Below are 16,532 nucleotides of genomic sequence, written 5' to 3'. Positions count from 1 at the left end.
ACATAACAGAGAAAAAACATTTTTATTTTCCTGCATGGCGGTTCGTTTATCAGGAGTGAGTGTTTTCTGTGGTTTGAAAACAAGAAAAAGAAGAGAAAGAGATTGTGTTCAGGTGTAAACTGGGAGATGTGAAGTGAAAATATCCCCTTTTGTTTGATCTGCATAAAAATTCAAGAGAAAAAACAGGCTGGTTAAAAAAAAAAAGATATTCAAGGTATTAAAAAGTGATGTGATAAGAACCTGTACTTAATACACACAAACAGTAGTGGAAAATTACAAAAAAAGGCCAGACTTTTATGTTTAATCTACATGTTACTCTGTCTTCTCAGCTTGTGACTACAAATGTGATGTGTATATAGTCATATCTATATATATATATGTAGTGAATCATCTATCTCACAATTCATTACAGATATTCCTGCTTTTAAGTTGAGGGAAAAAAGAAAGAGAGGGGGTGGTAACTAGGACACTATTATAAGAACTGTGAATGGGGGAAGAGGTGTAGCTGACAGCCCCTGAAAGGGGAGGGGAGAGGCAGAGCTATTTAACAGGAAACTTCCATGGTTTGTGGCCTGGCCTGGTTGTCCAGGGGACCAGAACTGGGATCCTCCAGAGGGCTGTTGAGGTTGCGGGTGCGATTGCTGTCCATGGAGGTGATGCTCGAGGAAGAGGTGGTGCGGGAACGGACAAGACGGGTCATCCCAGCTGATGGTACTAATACACACACACACACACACACACACACACACACACACACACAGAGACACAGAGAGACAGAGACAGACAGAGAGAGAAAGAGACTCATTAGTGATGGTTATGTGCAGTGACCATAGGGGGGTAATAATTGTGTATGCTTAATTAATTTGTTATAACTACCCCTCTTAATTCAGAGACTGATAGATCAGACAGACAATGACTCAATTAAAACTGTGGTCATGTTAAATGCTGGCAGGTTCAATTTGTTCACTCCAAAGTGAACACAGGATTATAATTGAGATCGTGTTTTCTTGTGTTATCAAGAACAAAGGACAGAAAACAATGCAGAAAATAAAGATATAAGATGATGCAAACCTGAGAGACAGAAAAAGATTCAAGCATATAAATGACCAAAAATGTAAACACACATATTTCACACAACACCTCAGGCATGAAAACGCCTAACCAAAAAGACGTAATAGAAACAGACATGAACAGATCCACTTGAAACAAACAGAAGCAAATAATAATAAGGTGGAACTGAATTAGAGTAATACACTATGGCATGCCGCAACTCAAACAGAAAATCATCCAAACCGAGCCTTCAGCAAACATCAATGCAGAGGCAACAGGCATCACAAACAAGCTACACAAACAGTCAGACACAACATTGACTAAAAATGAAAATGTACAATTTGAAAATAAACATCAGTCAAGCAAGCGGCAAGGACACTAACAGATCAAATGCAATTAACGCTGGTGGTTTAAAACCGAGGTACCTGATTCATTGCTCAGATGGCTGAGCAGAACATAGGGGACTGTTAGCATTGACAAAGGGAAGAGAGGCAAAGACAGAGGAGATGAAGGACATTAGTAGTGTAGATTTAATCATTTTTTTTGTGTGTGTGTGTTTGTTTGAAGAGTATTCTTTGTTGTTGAAGCAGAGAGGGGACAGCTTTTCTGTGAGTGACTAAGGCAATGCATGAGGGTAATGCAGTACACAAAAATGTTTGTCTCCTTGAGACGAAGACCGGGACGGGTCCTGATGTTTCTCACAGGTTCTTTCAAGCACCACATTCATTCCACCAAAGACTAGCCTTTAATGACCAGACGCGATACTGAATATTAAGAGAAAGAACTCAGCGGTTCTTCCTGACTTGGCGTTTTCTGTCAGGGGCCTCAGTAAATCAGCGGTGAGCTGCTGCAGTGTTTTAATGACCTCCCAGCTTGAGCGGGGTCTTTAATCAGCACTAATCCTGTCTGTGGTGACTTTTTCCAGCCTGAGTCTGTGACAGTGTGTGTGTGTGTGTGCTGGACCACTGGGACTCAGACACACACCCGGGAGAGGACGTTTGAGTGAGTCAGCACTCTTCCTCACTCAGAATGAAGTAAGGAGAAAGTGAATGTCTGTCTCAATGAGAAAGCAAAAGTGACAGTAATTCACTGAGTATAGTAATATGACTGAATAAAGATGTATGAATGTAATATTCGATTAATATCAGCGTTAATATATCTTTAATAATCCATGGTCAGCACAATATGGTAAAACTGAATGTTTAAATACTTTAAAGGCAGCTGTGTTGAGAAAAGAGTACTATTTTATGAAAATAGGCTCTTGACTCGATATCTTATACTGCTCCACTGAAGAAAGTCATCAACTAATAATCTTTTACTAATAGCACATCCCTTATGCATCTCCTTCTGAAACATCTAGGTCCTTGTTTATTTGTGACTGAAAACATGAGGCACTGCAGAAAAAGGACACTGCAGATAAAAAACAAACAAACAAACAGTTGGGCCGTGGGAATGGCTCTCCGTGAGCAGGGTGACAAATCCCACATCTTTTCACACAGCAGTGGCTGCAGGCCAAACCTTTTCCTAGGGTGTCTGGCAAAGGCTGATGGGAAATCATTAAGGAGAATAGACTCATTTATCAAATATTGTAATTTCATCCACGTCCTCAGCCAGGAAAGAAAACAAATCCCTATACAAAACACGAGCACACCCATACAAAGACTCTGAGGTATACCACTGTTCTCCAATGCATTTTATTACAACAGTCCAGTACGATTAGCCGAGATGCAGGACTGATATAAACAGTAAGATGGAGGGAGACAAGACCATTATTAAGAAAGAATAGTTCATTATGGAGTAATTGTGACTCCTTGACAGAAATACAGCTGAATAAAGCCATCCAATGCAGATAATTACTAGAGAAACACATTCAGTGTGGTTGTGTTTATTTAGGCTGACACACAATAAACACAACCACACAAGATTCAGCATACAGCTCTGCATGTATGTCAAGCACTTACTGTATCCCATGCCTTGAACAAAGTACTTGAAGGCTTCAGCAAGTTTTCCGGGCTGTGAAAGACACACAGGTAATTACTGAGTTATTCACTGCAGTGTACTTGACTCATCCTATTCTGTGCCAGTGATTAAAAAGTGAATTGGAGTCATAGGACCAAGAAATATTCAATAGAGGAGTCTTGACTGAAAATGTAAACTGAACTAGATGTTATCATTAGCTTATTGAATGTTTTTAGATTCACCTGGACAACTTGAGGCAAACCACCACAGTCAGCCATCTGAGGAACAGCATGGAAAAAAACAGCAAATGTTAACAAAATAGTGTAAAGGGGCTGGTGGTTGACAAAACTCATAAATATAATCACTGACATTGAAAGCCATTATAATCTAACAGGAAACAAGAATATTATAAACCTTCATGAGCTGTACCACATATTATTGAAGTTAGAATATGTTTGTGTATATTGTTGACTTGGAGAAACTACTAACTTTCAGTGTTACACCCCAATGCTACTATGATGTTAAAAAACCGATAACTGTACTCCTACTCCATGTAACTTTTCACATAAAGAGAAGACAACATGTCTGACCTAGTAGTCTTGTATCTCTACTATCTTTATCTGACCTCCTTTCTGACTGTAGAGAGCCATCTTTTTGACTACTTAAGCAGAGTGGAAACCACAGTTTTAGCAATCACAAAACCACAATCATCACAACATGACTACTGCCTGACTACTACATGCTGTAAACCAACATGGTTATTCATACAAGGGAAAATTAATGTGCAAGTTTTCTAACCTTAAGTAGAGTGGTTTTTGTTGGATTTAACCTAGAGTTGCATTCAACCTGCAAAATAAAAAAAAAAAGTTAATTTCCCTGACAACGTCATTTTATTTAGGCTTAAAATATTTGAATACATTCAACACATTTATTCAAACGCTGAATGCAGAAAAAAATGGAAAATGGAAATGCCATAAAAACCCAATAAAAGTGAACTCTTTTATCATAAGGCTTTGTAACAAGCTTCTTCTGAACACCAAAAACACTCACCACAGCCTCCACAGCAGGTGACGTGTCTCCCACCACCAGTAGAGCCGGGCATCTGCACAGGAAGACACACAACAGTCTTAACCTGAGGGCTCAGAGGCAAACAGATATAAACATGTTCAGAAAATGGGACAGAAACTCACACTAGTGTATTCACGGTGTCTTCATTAAGGCCGACGACCGGCCTCTCGATTCCCAGGTCACGGCGCCTGCAAACCAAAATAAAAATGTATTGCATGAAAAAAAGACATTGAGTAATATGTGTGATCAATTATGCCAAGGTGAAGCAGGTGCGGAGAGGTAGACATTACGCGCTGTAGGAGGCACAGAAGAGGGCTAGATTGTCCTGGTTGATGTCTTGGGCAATATGCAGCCTGTATGTCTGGATCAGCTCCTGATTCTCAGTCAGTTCCTCCTACAAAAAAAAACAAACAAACATTTCTGACCACAGAACAAACAATTTTAATGGAATGTTATGAAGAGACGGGACGGGACATTTATAAAGGCATTCTACCGTGTGAGGGACACAGTGTAAGTGTGCAGCAGAAATAACTTTCTGGAGCCGAGATCTTAATCACTTACTGTGCTAAAATGGTGAGCCATCACAATGTCCACCAGATTACTAGTCCACCCAGACAGCTGGGAAAAAAAAAGACCAGCTTAGACTTCATCATTCATCAAGATTCAAACTGCTACATTTACAAGTGAGATTAGAAAATCATTCACGTACAGTAGCAGTACCTACATCTTATTAAGGGCATTGTGATGAGAAGTTGGACACTGACCTTAGAGGCAGCCCAGTCTATCCAGCCTTCAGCACAGGGATCTATATTGATTAGGACCAGCCCCTCCACTAGAGATGGATTGTTCAGCTGCAGGAAGACAGCAGGTTTTAGTCTTTAATGAGGGGGATGCGGTAAGGGTAACTGAAAATTGCATGGAGTCCCAGGAGAATGCAGATAGCCATTCCTGGTAGCAGTGTTCTTGCAGCTCTTTGCCTCTCTCTCTCTCACACACACACACACACACACACACACACACACACATACAGGCAGACTCTCACACACACACACACACACACACACACACACACACACACACACACACACACAGGCAGACTCACACAGCCTCTATTCACTTCCATCACTATCTGTTCAGGATGCTTATTCCCCTGTACTCTTAGAGGTATGACACAGCAAAGAGAGAGACAAATAGAGGAGAGAGCTAGTGGAGTGAGGGAGGCTGGGGGAGGAGAGGAAAGACAGAGAGGGAGTAAGAGAGAGTGCCATAGGAGGCCTTATGATAAATGAAAGAATAAAAAGAATTGTGAGACGATATGCAGACAGTGATGTATAGCCTGGGAAGACTGCTGCTGCAGTGTGCATTAAAAAAAAAAGAAAAAGCAATGATAATGTAATGTATTTTATTCAACAGTGCCCAGGGAAGCACCTGTCTGCTGGATTGACTCAGCTTTTAAAAAACACAGAGAGGGGCCGGTGTGAAAATCCCCCCCTCATTTTTCATCTTCCCTACTGTCTTCTCAGTTAGGTAGGTGAGTCAGTGAAAATGCCCTCAGCTTAAACAACAGAGAAATGAAGTGTAGGGGGAGGGGGGATGCCGAAACTCATTGTTATCTGCTGGTAAATCAGAGTGACGGACGGACGGACGGACGGCCGGGGGGGGGCGGGGGTGATGATGGATACGAGGATGATGTCAGAGGACTCACGGCAAATCGTGTCAAGATGTACGCTCCTGCTCCCACGCCGATCGCAATTACGCTGTTCACTCTGTGTCAGTCAAAATAAAACACAATGTCACTTTCTACACACAGGACGCTTTTATAACTGCAAAACATGCCCATGTGTTCTGCTAAGAACAACTCCGATATGCACATGAGATGATCATACATATTACGGATATTCTGTAATCGGATGATATCACATCTGGTGTGTGGTGAAATGTCATCTGAAACTTCAATTATGGGAAAATACACAACATCATAACTACTCAGTAGCATAGCTCTTGTTTGGGAATGCTTAAGGACAATCTCCTCCACTGTTTCAAAGTGACACAGTGTCGTGCTTTGGTGATGCGTGATATACATTTAATGGACTGAGGAGAAGGCATCATTACTCACTTCAGCTGAGTCAGCACTGAGGGCAGCATCTCTGCCAACTCGTCCATGGTAGGATATTGGTACCTAAGACACACACACACGCACACACACAAATCCAGAAGTCAGGGTCAGATTGATAATAATCATTATCAAATATACTGCAGCCCTGTGACTGCTTCACGGTAAAAGATGGAGCCTTGGCTGCATGCTTTTTATGATTATATATATATATATATATATATATATATATATATAGTTCAGGCTGCATTTCTGAGAGCTTCAGAGCTATTTCTCACCCTGTGGGGAACGGAGGTGCTGCCTCCTGCTGGCCAGGAGCGTCCACGTGCACCACGGCAAAGTGCTGTGTAATCTCCTGCATGTCCTCATAGTTAAAGAGCGTGTTGAAGCAGGACTTGTCTGAAGAAAGAGGAGGATGTTGAGTTAAACGAATTTTCAAATATGATTTGAGTATGACAGGTAAATGTCATTCATTGTCTTCAGCAGTTAACTTACGGTTAAGGCCAATGTCATGGTAGGTCAGGATGACTGGCCTGTTGCCTTTGGGAACTCCCCTCATAGTCACATGCAGAACGCCATGAGGGGTCTCAATATCATGTTCCTGAAAAGGAATTATATCACAGCATAGGTCAAACAACCCCATTCACATGTACATCCTCATACACACTCATACAAAGAAAACCCCATTCACATATACATCCTCATACACACTCATACAAAGAAAAACCCCATTCACATATACATCCTCATACACACTCATACAAAGAAAACCCCATTCACATATACATCCTCATACACACTCATACAAAGAAAAACCCCATTCACATGTACATCCCAAAAAATACTCATACAAAGGTCAGAGAACCGCATTCACAAATGTGTCCTCAAATATCCTCATACACAGAGTAAAAAACTCCATTTACATTTTTACGTAGTACTTTCACTCAGAAAGCCTGTTCATTAAAACTCAAAAAGAAATGAAACTAAGTGTGTGTTTAACAGCACTATGCTGTTTAGCACACAGGAAATGACAATGAACCTAAAAGTTTTAGGAATCATTCTGTATTTAGTAACTGACATATCCCTCCTGAGAGGCTGTTCCAGATGACTGTCATGACAATCAATACACAGTGGAATGAGAGAACCAGACAAAGAGAGGAAGAGAGAGTAAAACCGGAGTAAACTGGAAACCTGCAGTGACTCGTGCAAAGAGACACATTTTCTCTAAAAAAGGATTTCTCTCTCTCTCTCCCTCTCTCTCTCTCTTTCTCTCTCTCATCAACATCATTCTTCATATCAGCCTCTTATTCCATTATCCGAGGAAGGAGATTAGACAAGGCACCATCCTGAAAGCAGTGCTTCATCTTTAATGCTGTTAAGTTATTCATCCACTACACACACACACACACACACACACACACACACACACAAATACATACACAATATGACTCATGCTGTGATAGGAAAGTGTGAGGAGTAAACATCCTCTTCTACTAATCAATTCAGAGCTGCAGAGGTGAACGTGTTCTGGATTTTTCCTTCCCCCTCTCAGAGCAATCACTGACCAGTCACAAACACAAACACAATAGCACAATAGCACAAGAGACATAGAGCGCTTTTGCCCTCAGAGCCATTACAATACACTGCTTTCTGGAGAATGACTGTGCAGAAAATCCTACTGCAGCTTTAGCAGAGAGGAACAGCACCCCACTCAAATCTATTTATCAGGTGCATCTAACAGAGCTCCCTCTATAATTATTTTCATTTCAGCTCAGTCCTCAACTCACACCACATTACTATTCTAATCCAAAACCAAGAGGCTTTATTCAGTGAGTCTACCTTACCTTCTCACTGTAGCCAAGGGGCAGACATTCGGATAGAAATGGACAGACACTTGTGTAGGTTCCCAACAGTGAAACATTTTAAACAGAGATCTTGTCTTAGTTTCTCTGAAATCCAATCTAATCAGACTATACTAGTAGAGCTCTTAAAAAGAACCTAAATAAAACACTCATTTACAATAAGGTAAGAGACTGTTGTTTCCATTCTATTCTATTTATACTAATATACCAACGACTGACTTAAAAATATTAATACACATACCCAATAAAAAGTACATTTCTCCGATATTGGATTTTTGGAAGTAATAAGTCAAATAAGCTAACCAGCTGCACATGTGTTATCTCAGTTTTTCAGGGGGGTTTATTGTCTAATTTCAGTGGGTGTCAAACCAGACAAACATTCATCCACAGAGCACTCATAAAGTCATAAAGCCAAGATCACTTAATGCGACGTTTATATCAGTGCCCTTATAAAGGATCTATAAAACAAGGCAATGGGAAGATCTGCCTTTGTCTCGGCTATGGAGTATCGTGTACGGTCTGGCTACGGAAATGTAAGTATGGTTTTAGTAACAGGTCAGGAGCTAATAACCATCTGCGCGGACTGATTAGGAGACGCGCCCCATTCTTCAAAACTCCGTCAGCTGGGACAGCAGAGGCTGTGGGGCCCCTGGCACACTGTGGCATGAGACTGACCTGGCACTCAGGACAGTGGGGGTGTGGGAGCTGAAGCTAAAGGCACAGTGAGAGAGGAAAGCTTCCGCTCCAGGCTCTCTGGCCATCAATAATGAAGAACGCCACAGTGGGGGAGACACATACAAGCGCTGCACTGTCAGGGAGACAGAAGCATAACGCAGTGTGTTGCCAGACTATGACTGACACGTTCACTGCAAGTGAAATAACATTAATTTGGTAATAGTCTTTCTGGTGAGTGTATGAATCTGCAAGTCATTGTTTCAAGTTAAAAAAAAAAATGCTGTGAAAATGTGGCAAAAAAATGGCACGGCGTATAGTCACAAACAAACCAAAAACCTGTTTGGCCTAAAACGCGGTCGATGCAGCCAGCCCCTGACCCAGACAGAACTGAAGTGACCTGAGAAACTCTTTCTGACACTGAGTTGTTGAAACTCTTTTTATCACAAAGGAAGCATCTAGTGTTTTCAGATCTTGAAAGTGTCAAGGACACAGTATGTGGTACATTACAAACACACCTCACCTCCTCTGTGTGTCTAACAGAGACATGAGAGAGGGGTCTGTTGGGGGTTAAGAGTGTGTGTGGGAGTGAAGGATTAATGGTTTGATGGAATAGGAATGAGATGGAGGTATAGTTAGTTAAAAAAACTGTAGAAGTAAGTGGAGCAGAAAATGATGCAGAGTGCTGGTAAGCAGAGAGCATTTGATCAAGTCATAACTGACGACAGTTGACCTTGCGCCAATCCCCACAACTCCAATTTTCTGTCCTGCTCATGAAACATCGCATTGACACATCTACACTAACAGAACTCTCTCTCCTCTGTGCTCACAAAACAGCATCTGTGCATCAGCAGCATAGCTGAGGAAACGGGGTGGGGCAGGGGACAGAGACACTTCACACTGTAATGACCACTGTTCTCTCACCCCATCACCTACACGCACGCACGCACGCTCGCACGCACACAAAACACGACAAGAAAACACACGCAGCAGACCTCGAATAAAGGAGCAGAGAGTGAGACAGGAGGGGAGAAATAAGTGCAGACTGGAAGGAGCCAGCAAAATGTTTCACAACACATCCTCTTCTCCTCCTCTCCTCCTCTCTCCTGTCTTCCATTCTGAAGTCAGTGCCTCCCCTCTCAGTCCACCTCCCAGCAACAGCATCAATCAGCCAAGCACTGGACTCCAAGCCATTACACAGCACAAACCCAAAAGCACTCAATCACGCAGCCTCACACACATACGCACAAACACACACACGCACACACACACACGCACACACACACACACGCACTCTCACACACACACACACACACACACACACACACACGCACTCACACACACACACACACACACACACAGACTCGCATTCTCATATTACCTATACACAGAGAAATATGTTTATGTGTACATACACAGTAATACACTCAGACACCCGATTCACCCCACCCCCGTAACCGTAACAACAGAAGGAAAGGCTATGAGCTGTGTCTTTGAGGCAGCCACATGAGCCCTGGTAATGTCCTTGCTGTGACTGACAGACTGCACTGACAACATGAGATCCCCACAGGCAAATAAGGCTCTGTTGTGTGTAGGACTCGAGGTCTTGGACGCCCAAGAGGTTAAGATAAAGGTCTGGGACACACATACACGACCGGTGAATTAGATACACACATTTCATCATCAACAATAAATACTGACACATCATGACGGTCCACCATGGGCATGTGTACAACTCAGACAGACAGACAGACACACACACGCACACTAAGTCAGACTGTAACCACCATAAATACTCAATCCCAACAATCCTCCAACAATCCCAGGTGGGGACGTACACACACTGTCTGCCTCACGCATGGCAGCGTCAACACAGATGAACCCAGACGCTCATTCACAAGATTTCCGCGCACCACGGACCAGTCTCACACACATTAAGACCAAAGTAAACACAAAGACCTGCTGGAACATTCTCTACCCCCCCCCCCCCCCCCCCCACACACACACACACACACACACGCACATATGAGTTCAGGCATACTGGCAGTGTGTCAGACCTGTCTCAATGAGCTGTCAGGCGTGCCAGGGCATTCAGCACTCATACAAAAGAGTCCCCACGGACCCACACTCACCACAGCATCTCCACAGCATGCATTCTGCTCCACGTCCAAAACTGCTGACATGTCGTCACTGAGGAGAGGAGTGTCACACTAAGAATCTCACCAAAAGGAGTGATGGGAGAATAGAAGATAGGAGAGGAAAAGACTGGGAGATAGAGATGGTGCAGGGATAGAGGAGATGAAGCAGTATCTAGGCAGACACGCTGGAGGAGGGAGAGAAAGGGGATGAAAGAAGAGGGAGATAGGTGGATAGAGGGAGAATGTTTTGAATGAGAGAGTGAAAGCAAGATGAGTAGGATGCAGAAAGAGAGAGAGAGAGAGAGAGAGAGAAACCAAGAGGTGGAGGAGGAGAGAGTGACTGCAGTTTGTGCTCAGGAGGCAGGGCGCGCGTTCATGCATACAGGAGTGCTTCCAGGAGCTGCCTGTGATTGGCCAAGAGACAGTCATGAGGCAGGGGGAGTCAGGAGCTGAGGAGGGAGGGGTGAGATGGTAAGGGAAAGAGAGAGAGAGAGAGAGAGAGAAAGCTTTGGTACCCTTTCGAGTGGCTCCTGGGTGAGTGTCACGTTTGATTTGGGTGGGGTCATTCAGTTCAGTATTATGAATAGCACTGACGGCATTGCTCTGGTGAGTTCAACAGCATGTCTAATTTTATTACTAACACCTGCATTCCCAAAGAAGACTGAAATGTCTAAATAGTTTGCCTTCAGAATACATATTTGGTATTTTTTGTTCCATTGTTTAGATAGCCTTAACATGAACTAATTAAATAATGGTACTTGTACAAGGTAATTAAATGATTGAAAATTGGCAATAGTGTATAGGTAAGAACAGATGACTGCTAAAGGAACACTGCAGTGCAACTGAACTAAAAACTGACTGTTAAAACAGCCAACCTGCCGTATCATAGTTCTCCCTACAGAGGTCATTAAACTGCTTCAGTGACTCAAGTCCCATTTAATCCTATTGTTCATTGTCAGTTTGTCACCTATTGTTTGATCCTCCTGTGACAGTGATGAATTGATAGCTGCAAATGTAGCATGATCTCTGTCATAAATGCCACCACTGTCCCATAGATGGAGCCATACACAACGATAATGTGAACTCCACCCCCCCCCCCCCCCCGCCAAAGCTAAAGGGAGCTGCAATCACACATAACGGGTCATTTTCAACACTACAGCAGGGTTATTTTACCACACAGCAAGTGTTACTACTGATTAATATCAGTCTGTAACTATGCAACAGGTTGAAAAGAAACCCAGTGATGGCAGTTTGCTGTGCAAATATTTGTTCCAATAATCTGTCATCCCGGAGTAAGACCAGCAATTTCTTAGCTTCAAGTATTTCACTCTTTCTGTCTCTATGAAGACACAGGTTTTGAATGTTCCAATGTGTATGAAAACTGAAAGTTTTAACAATTATGACAAAAAGGATACTGTGATGTAATAATGATGAAAGACAACATGATGCTAAAATTACTGTTGCTTTTTAAAAGTTAATGTCAGAGACATGGCTTATGATGTCTGGCTCTTAAAATGGTCCCTGATTCTTTATGGTGAAATCGTAGCCTTGTTTACAGAACATCAGTATTCTAATGTTTTAAAAGCCCTTATTTATGAATCATTAAGACCACTGAAATCAGTAAAATCACTAGTAGTACCTACTAACCTCAGTTACAGTATGACATGTCATTTGTTACTGTTCAATATGGCACACATGCACGCTTTTCCCGGTCATCACTGTCACGCTTAACTGCACTCTCACTCTGAGTCACACACACACACACTCACACACACAAACACACACACACACACACACACAGTGCTGCGTCAGAGCACCAGTGACCTTGAGGGGACACACATCACAAGGGGCAAAATGGAGGACAGAGGAAGCGACTTACACAAACAGCTCATAGATTCATCAAATATAACAAATTCTACTCCTCACAATTTTCTCATACATAAAACAAATTGCTGTTCACTGTTAAACGAAAAAAAGGATTTACTCTATTCTATAACAGAATGTGGTGCTAAATTTCACTTGAGGTGGTCGTAGTAAAAACGTTACTAAATTCGTAGCAGAGACTGTACCGGAGTTTAACGTGAATGTTTTTTAAAATCCAGCATAGGACCCAAGGTGTCATTTGGGGAAAATTCAGTGGAATTGTTTATTCTGAGGATTGCGGCTATATTAATACACCTTCAATCGCTTCATCAAACCTCCTCATTTATCCTATGAGGAAGCACGAGTCTTAAAAACAGGAGAAATGTCACCAGACAAATCTGGAGCCAGTTTATCCAGACACACAATATCATCAGCACTCAATTCGTTGCGTGTTATCTGTGAGGATTTGGCAACCAAGATGTGTTGCCCTGTGTCTGCCTTGACTATATGCACCAGCTCTGCGACCTGAATAATAATTTTATCAAATGCTTAGCAGATGGAGCTGTGAAGTCAGTCCTAGGGAAAGGACACACTCGACTGCACCAACCTTCCCCTGCACAAAATGGATGCCACGCCCAACACTGCCTCCTCCCCCTCACACACGACCACACGCAGGATTATGACATCACAGCAGCACTGCAGCAGCATCCCCAGCACTGCTGCCCTAATGCCTGGTCTGTTCTGCATCAGTTGAATCGCTCACTAAGACACAGACCACATATGCTTTTGTGTGTGTGTGTGTGTGTGTGTATGAAAAAGTGTGATTTCTGTTTCTAGTGCTGTGTCTCTGAACACAGACTGCGTGAGGATAACGGCCGTTAAAACACGCAGGGCTGAAGTCACTGATTCACCTCGATGAGGGCATGCGTGACTGTGCTCTGCTGAGCTAGCTTACTGCTCCACACGGCAGCTATTTTTAGACTGCAGAGTAAAAGATGAACATGGCTGCAGGAGGCATTGAGGAGGACTAGCTAACTGTTACACCAGGTTACAGCAGTACAACTATATCATGGTAATGAAAAAAGAACATCTGTTTGAATTACAGCATGTATGCTGGATGACTGTCCATCTGCCTCTGTCCATATATAACTACAGGACAAACATTTTAGTCCGCTAGGAGGGGACAGTTACAAGCTACTACAGAAAAAGTTGAAATTTTGATTAAATATTTGTTGCATTTTGACCCCTGATGTGTGGTGAATGGAAGAGGAAATAAAAAAAAATCTTTCAGTCCTTGTGCTGGAACAGATTAACAGATCTAGCACTGCTCCCAGTCTGAATCAAGTTCAACATATAACAGAGTTCATGATAGAGCCATATTTTTTCAGATGCTCCAGATTATCTTAGTGTGAAAGTACATTCCATGCTTCCCCTGCCTCACTACTGACATGGAAACTGTGAGAAGTGTCTTCTTGGAAATAAAATACAGGGCACAAGCTGTGCTGCAGGCCCAGTAATGGAAGGCTCTAGAACTGTTGATTCAGTTGGCCTGAGGGCTTGTTTGTATTAATGAACAGAACTGTGGGTGATCCCACAGTGTCCTGTGCATGGGAACGCTGCTTTCTCCTGAATAGAAGCAGATTAGGTAAACATCTCCACAGCAGCAGTGGTGCCTTGTTACATTCAGGTGAGAACAAACCAACAAAGCATGCTTCAGGTCTCCAGATGACAAACTACCCATGTGAAATGAGCAGTTCAGAGAAGAACATGATGTTGAAAAGGAATACTCATACAGGACACAAATCTCACCTGCCCTAAAGATTGCCCTGGGACATTGACTGTGCAAAACACACCCATATTCATCATTCGCCTATAAACTGCTCTGTCTCTAAACACATATGGACGGCAATTTTCATAAACTGCCTATGAAGTCTACCCATAGAAATACACACATGGATTTATGTTCACAAGAGCAGTCATTCACTGACAATGTACTACTGTCATCAGTCTACTGTCACTGTAGTTTATGGGCCATAGAAAGGCATTGTGAGAAAATCAAAATCAGGCTACAACGCTCCAGATATAGTGTACAGCATGTAGCTGATATTAAAACTTCAGCCTTACAATATTAAGGAAAAAAAATTTCAAGGAACTTACATGACAGTCGAAATCCTGGAAGTTGCGAGAATTCTAAAAAGAGAACAGAGCAGAATGATTAAAACACTTGAATTTGTAATTTTATACACGCACACATACACACGTACACACACACACACACACACACACACACACACAGACACTTATATGCACATTCATGCATAGAAGGAGACACGGACAGAGACATACACAAGGAGAGTGATTCTCTGTGTGATACTTATTGCCTAGCATGAAATATCGCTGGTCATCACGTCCATTTCTCCTGTTTCAGACTAAAGCTGCTCTTAATGGAGATGCCACTAGATGGAGTGAGAGGTCAGCAAAAACTCTCCAAATCATTCAGATGTGTTCAAAAGAAATGCAACCTGCTGGAGCTTCAGAGACTCATGGGATTACCTTGCTCTCCAGGTTAGAACAGTCATATTACCAAAGAAAATTTAACCAAAGCTGTTCTCTAAACCCTGTTTATTAGACCGTACCACTAAACAGGTAGGCTTTCACTCGTAAGCTAACCCGCTTGCCAGCTAACCATGACATTAGATGGCACAACACATGATATCAATGATGATGGATGACATAACAAAATGGATGACAATACAAAAACTATCCTTCTTTGGGCACTCCAAGAGAAAAAGATTCTTCCAGAAAACAGGGAATCTTTGATCAGTTGCAGTCAGAGCTCTTACTACTCTCCATAAAGTTTTCTGGCTCATAAAAGAGAGGGAGAGAGTGAGAAACAAAGAGAGAGAGAGTGTGTGTGTGTGTGTGTGTGAGAGAGAGAGAGAGAGAGAGAGAGAGAGAGAGAGAGAGAGAGAGAAAGGAGACCAAAATAACTTCAAATCTCCTCTCCAAGCTATATTTTCACATTTATGTGTAAATCGCTCTCTGACTTTCAGCACCACCCCCACCTCTTTTACTTTTGATCTATCAGTCTTACTCCCATTTCTGTTTGCATCTATCCTGGCTACAGTACTCAGAGATGAATTATTCAGTCGGATTCAGTTGGAGTGCTCTGGAGTTGCAGAGGGTGCCAATCAGGGTCATCTATAGCAATGTTTGTGTGGGTCCCCTCGAAGACTCTGTGGGCTAAGTGTATGTGTGAGAGAGACGTAATGGTGTGTGTTTGAGCTCTGCAGAGCCGCGGTGCCTAGCTCTTTGCTGATAGCGATTATCTTACCTTGTTGGTCAGCAGGGGCTTGATCTCAGTTAACTGCACGTCCTGTAACTCATCCATCTCTGTGTCTGCTTAGTGTTTCACTGGGAAGAGGGAAACATGGATAAGCACATCTCATCCCACCCAGCTTCTTGTGAATCAAACACACACGGTTATATATTTATAATTACAAATGAGCAATGTCTTGGCTACGTGTGACACGCTAACACTCACATACAGGTAGCTGAACTATTATACACCACCAGAGGAAGTACATTGGACTTGTGTTCAGCCTTTTTCTGACAGAACAAGGACTGTGAAATTAACATGAAAAAAAAATCTATAATGGAGTCCCTGGGAAATTTGTAATTTATCCCCCAGTGTCAAGTGCAAAGAGGCATGCAGATGCATATTGATTTTGTCCTGTTTAACCTCAGTAAAAGCATCTCCACAAGGCAATTTTAGCATTTCCTACAGTCATTATACTGACAAAAGCA

General features: G+C 42.4%; 1 protein-coding gene across 2 annotated transcripts; it reads right to left on the bottom strand.

Annotated features, from left to right (window-relative positions):
- Positions 1–544: 544 nt before the first annotated feature.
- On the bottom strand, positions 545–16,116 carry ndrg3a (ndrg family member 3a). 2 transcript variants are annotated; one of them, XM_030776625.1, is made up of 16 exons: positions 16,060–16,116; positions 15,248–15,250; positions 14,883–14,915; positions 6,686–6,791; positions 6,469–6,589; positions 6,194–6,256; positions 5,783–5,843; positions 4,842–4,928; positions 4,639–4,695; positions 4,368–4,471; positions 4,200–4,265; positions 4,060–4,111; positions 3,808–3,855; positions 3,252–3,287; positions 3,012–3,063; positions 545–714 (listed from the first exon to the last, which is right to left on the bottom strand). In XM_030776625.1, the coding sequence occupies exons 1-16, from the start codon at positions 16,114–16,116 to the stop codon at positions 545–547; spliced, it is 1,116 nt and encodes a 371-aa protein (XP_030632485.1). The 2 variants fall into 2 exon arrangements, with proteins under 2 accessions (XP_030632485.1, XP_030632484.1); XM_030776624.1 differs by lacking the exon at positions 15,248–15,250.
- Between the last annotated feature and the right edge of the window lie 416 nt (positions 16,117–16,532).

This window comes from Chanos chanos, chromosome 6, assembly GCF_902362185.1.
Source record: "Chanos chanos chromosome 6, fChaCha1.1, whole genome shotgun sequence".
In the NCBI taxonomy this organism is placed as follows: Eukaryota; Metazoa; Chordata; class Actinopteri; order Gonorynchiformes; family Chanidae; genus Chanos; species Chanos chanos.
The sequence above is the reverse complement of the archived record's forward strand: the minus strand, read 5'-3'. Positions and strand labels throughout refer to the sequence as shown.

What these genes read in the sequence shown, in the direction of transcription:
- ndrg3a (XM_030776625.1), bottom strand. Translation starts at nt 16,116, where the DNA reads ATGGATGAGTTACAGGACGTGCAGTTAACTGAGATCAAGCCCCTGCTG. An exon ending in TCAGTGCTGACTCAGCTGAA is followed by an intron (nt 5,844 to 6,193) that starts GTGAGTAATGAT and finishes TGACTGACACAG; the next exon opens with AGTGAACAGCGTAATTGCGA. An exon ending in GTTTGCCTCAAGTTGTCCAG is followed by an intron (nt 3,064 to 3,251) that starts GTGAATCTAAAA and finishes TGTCTTTCACAG; the next exon opens with CCCGGAAAACTTGCTGAAGC.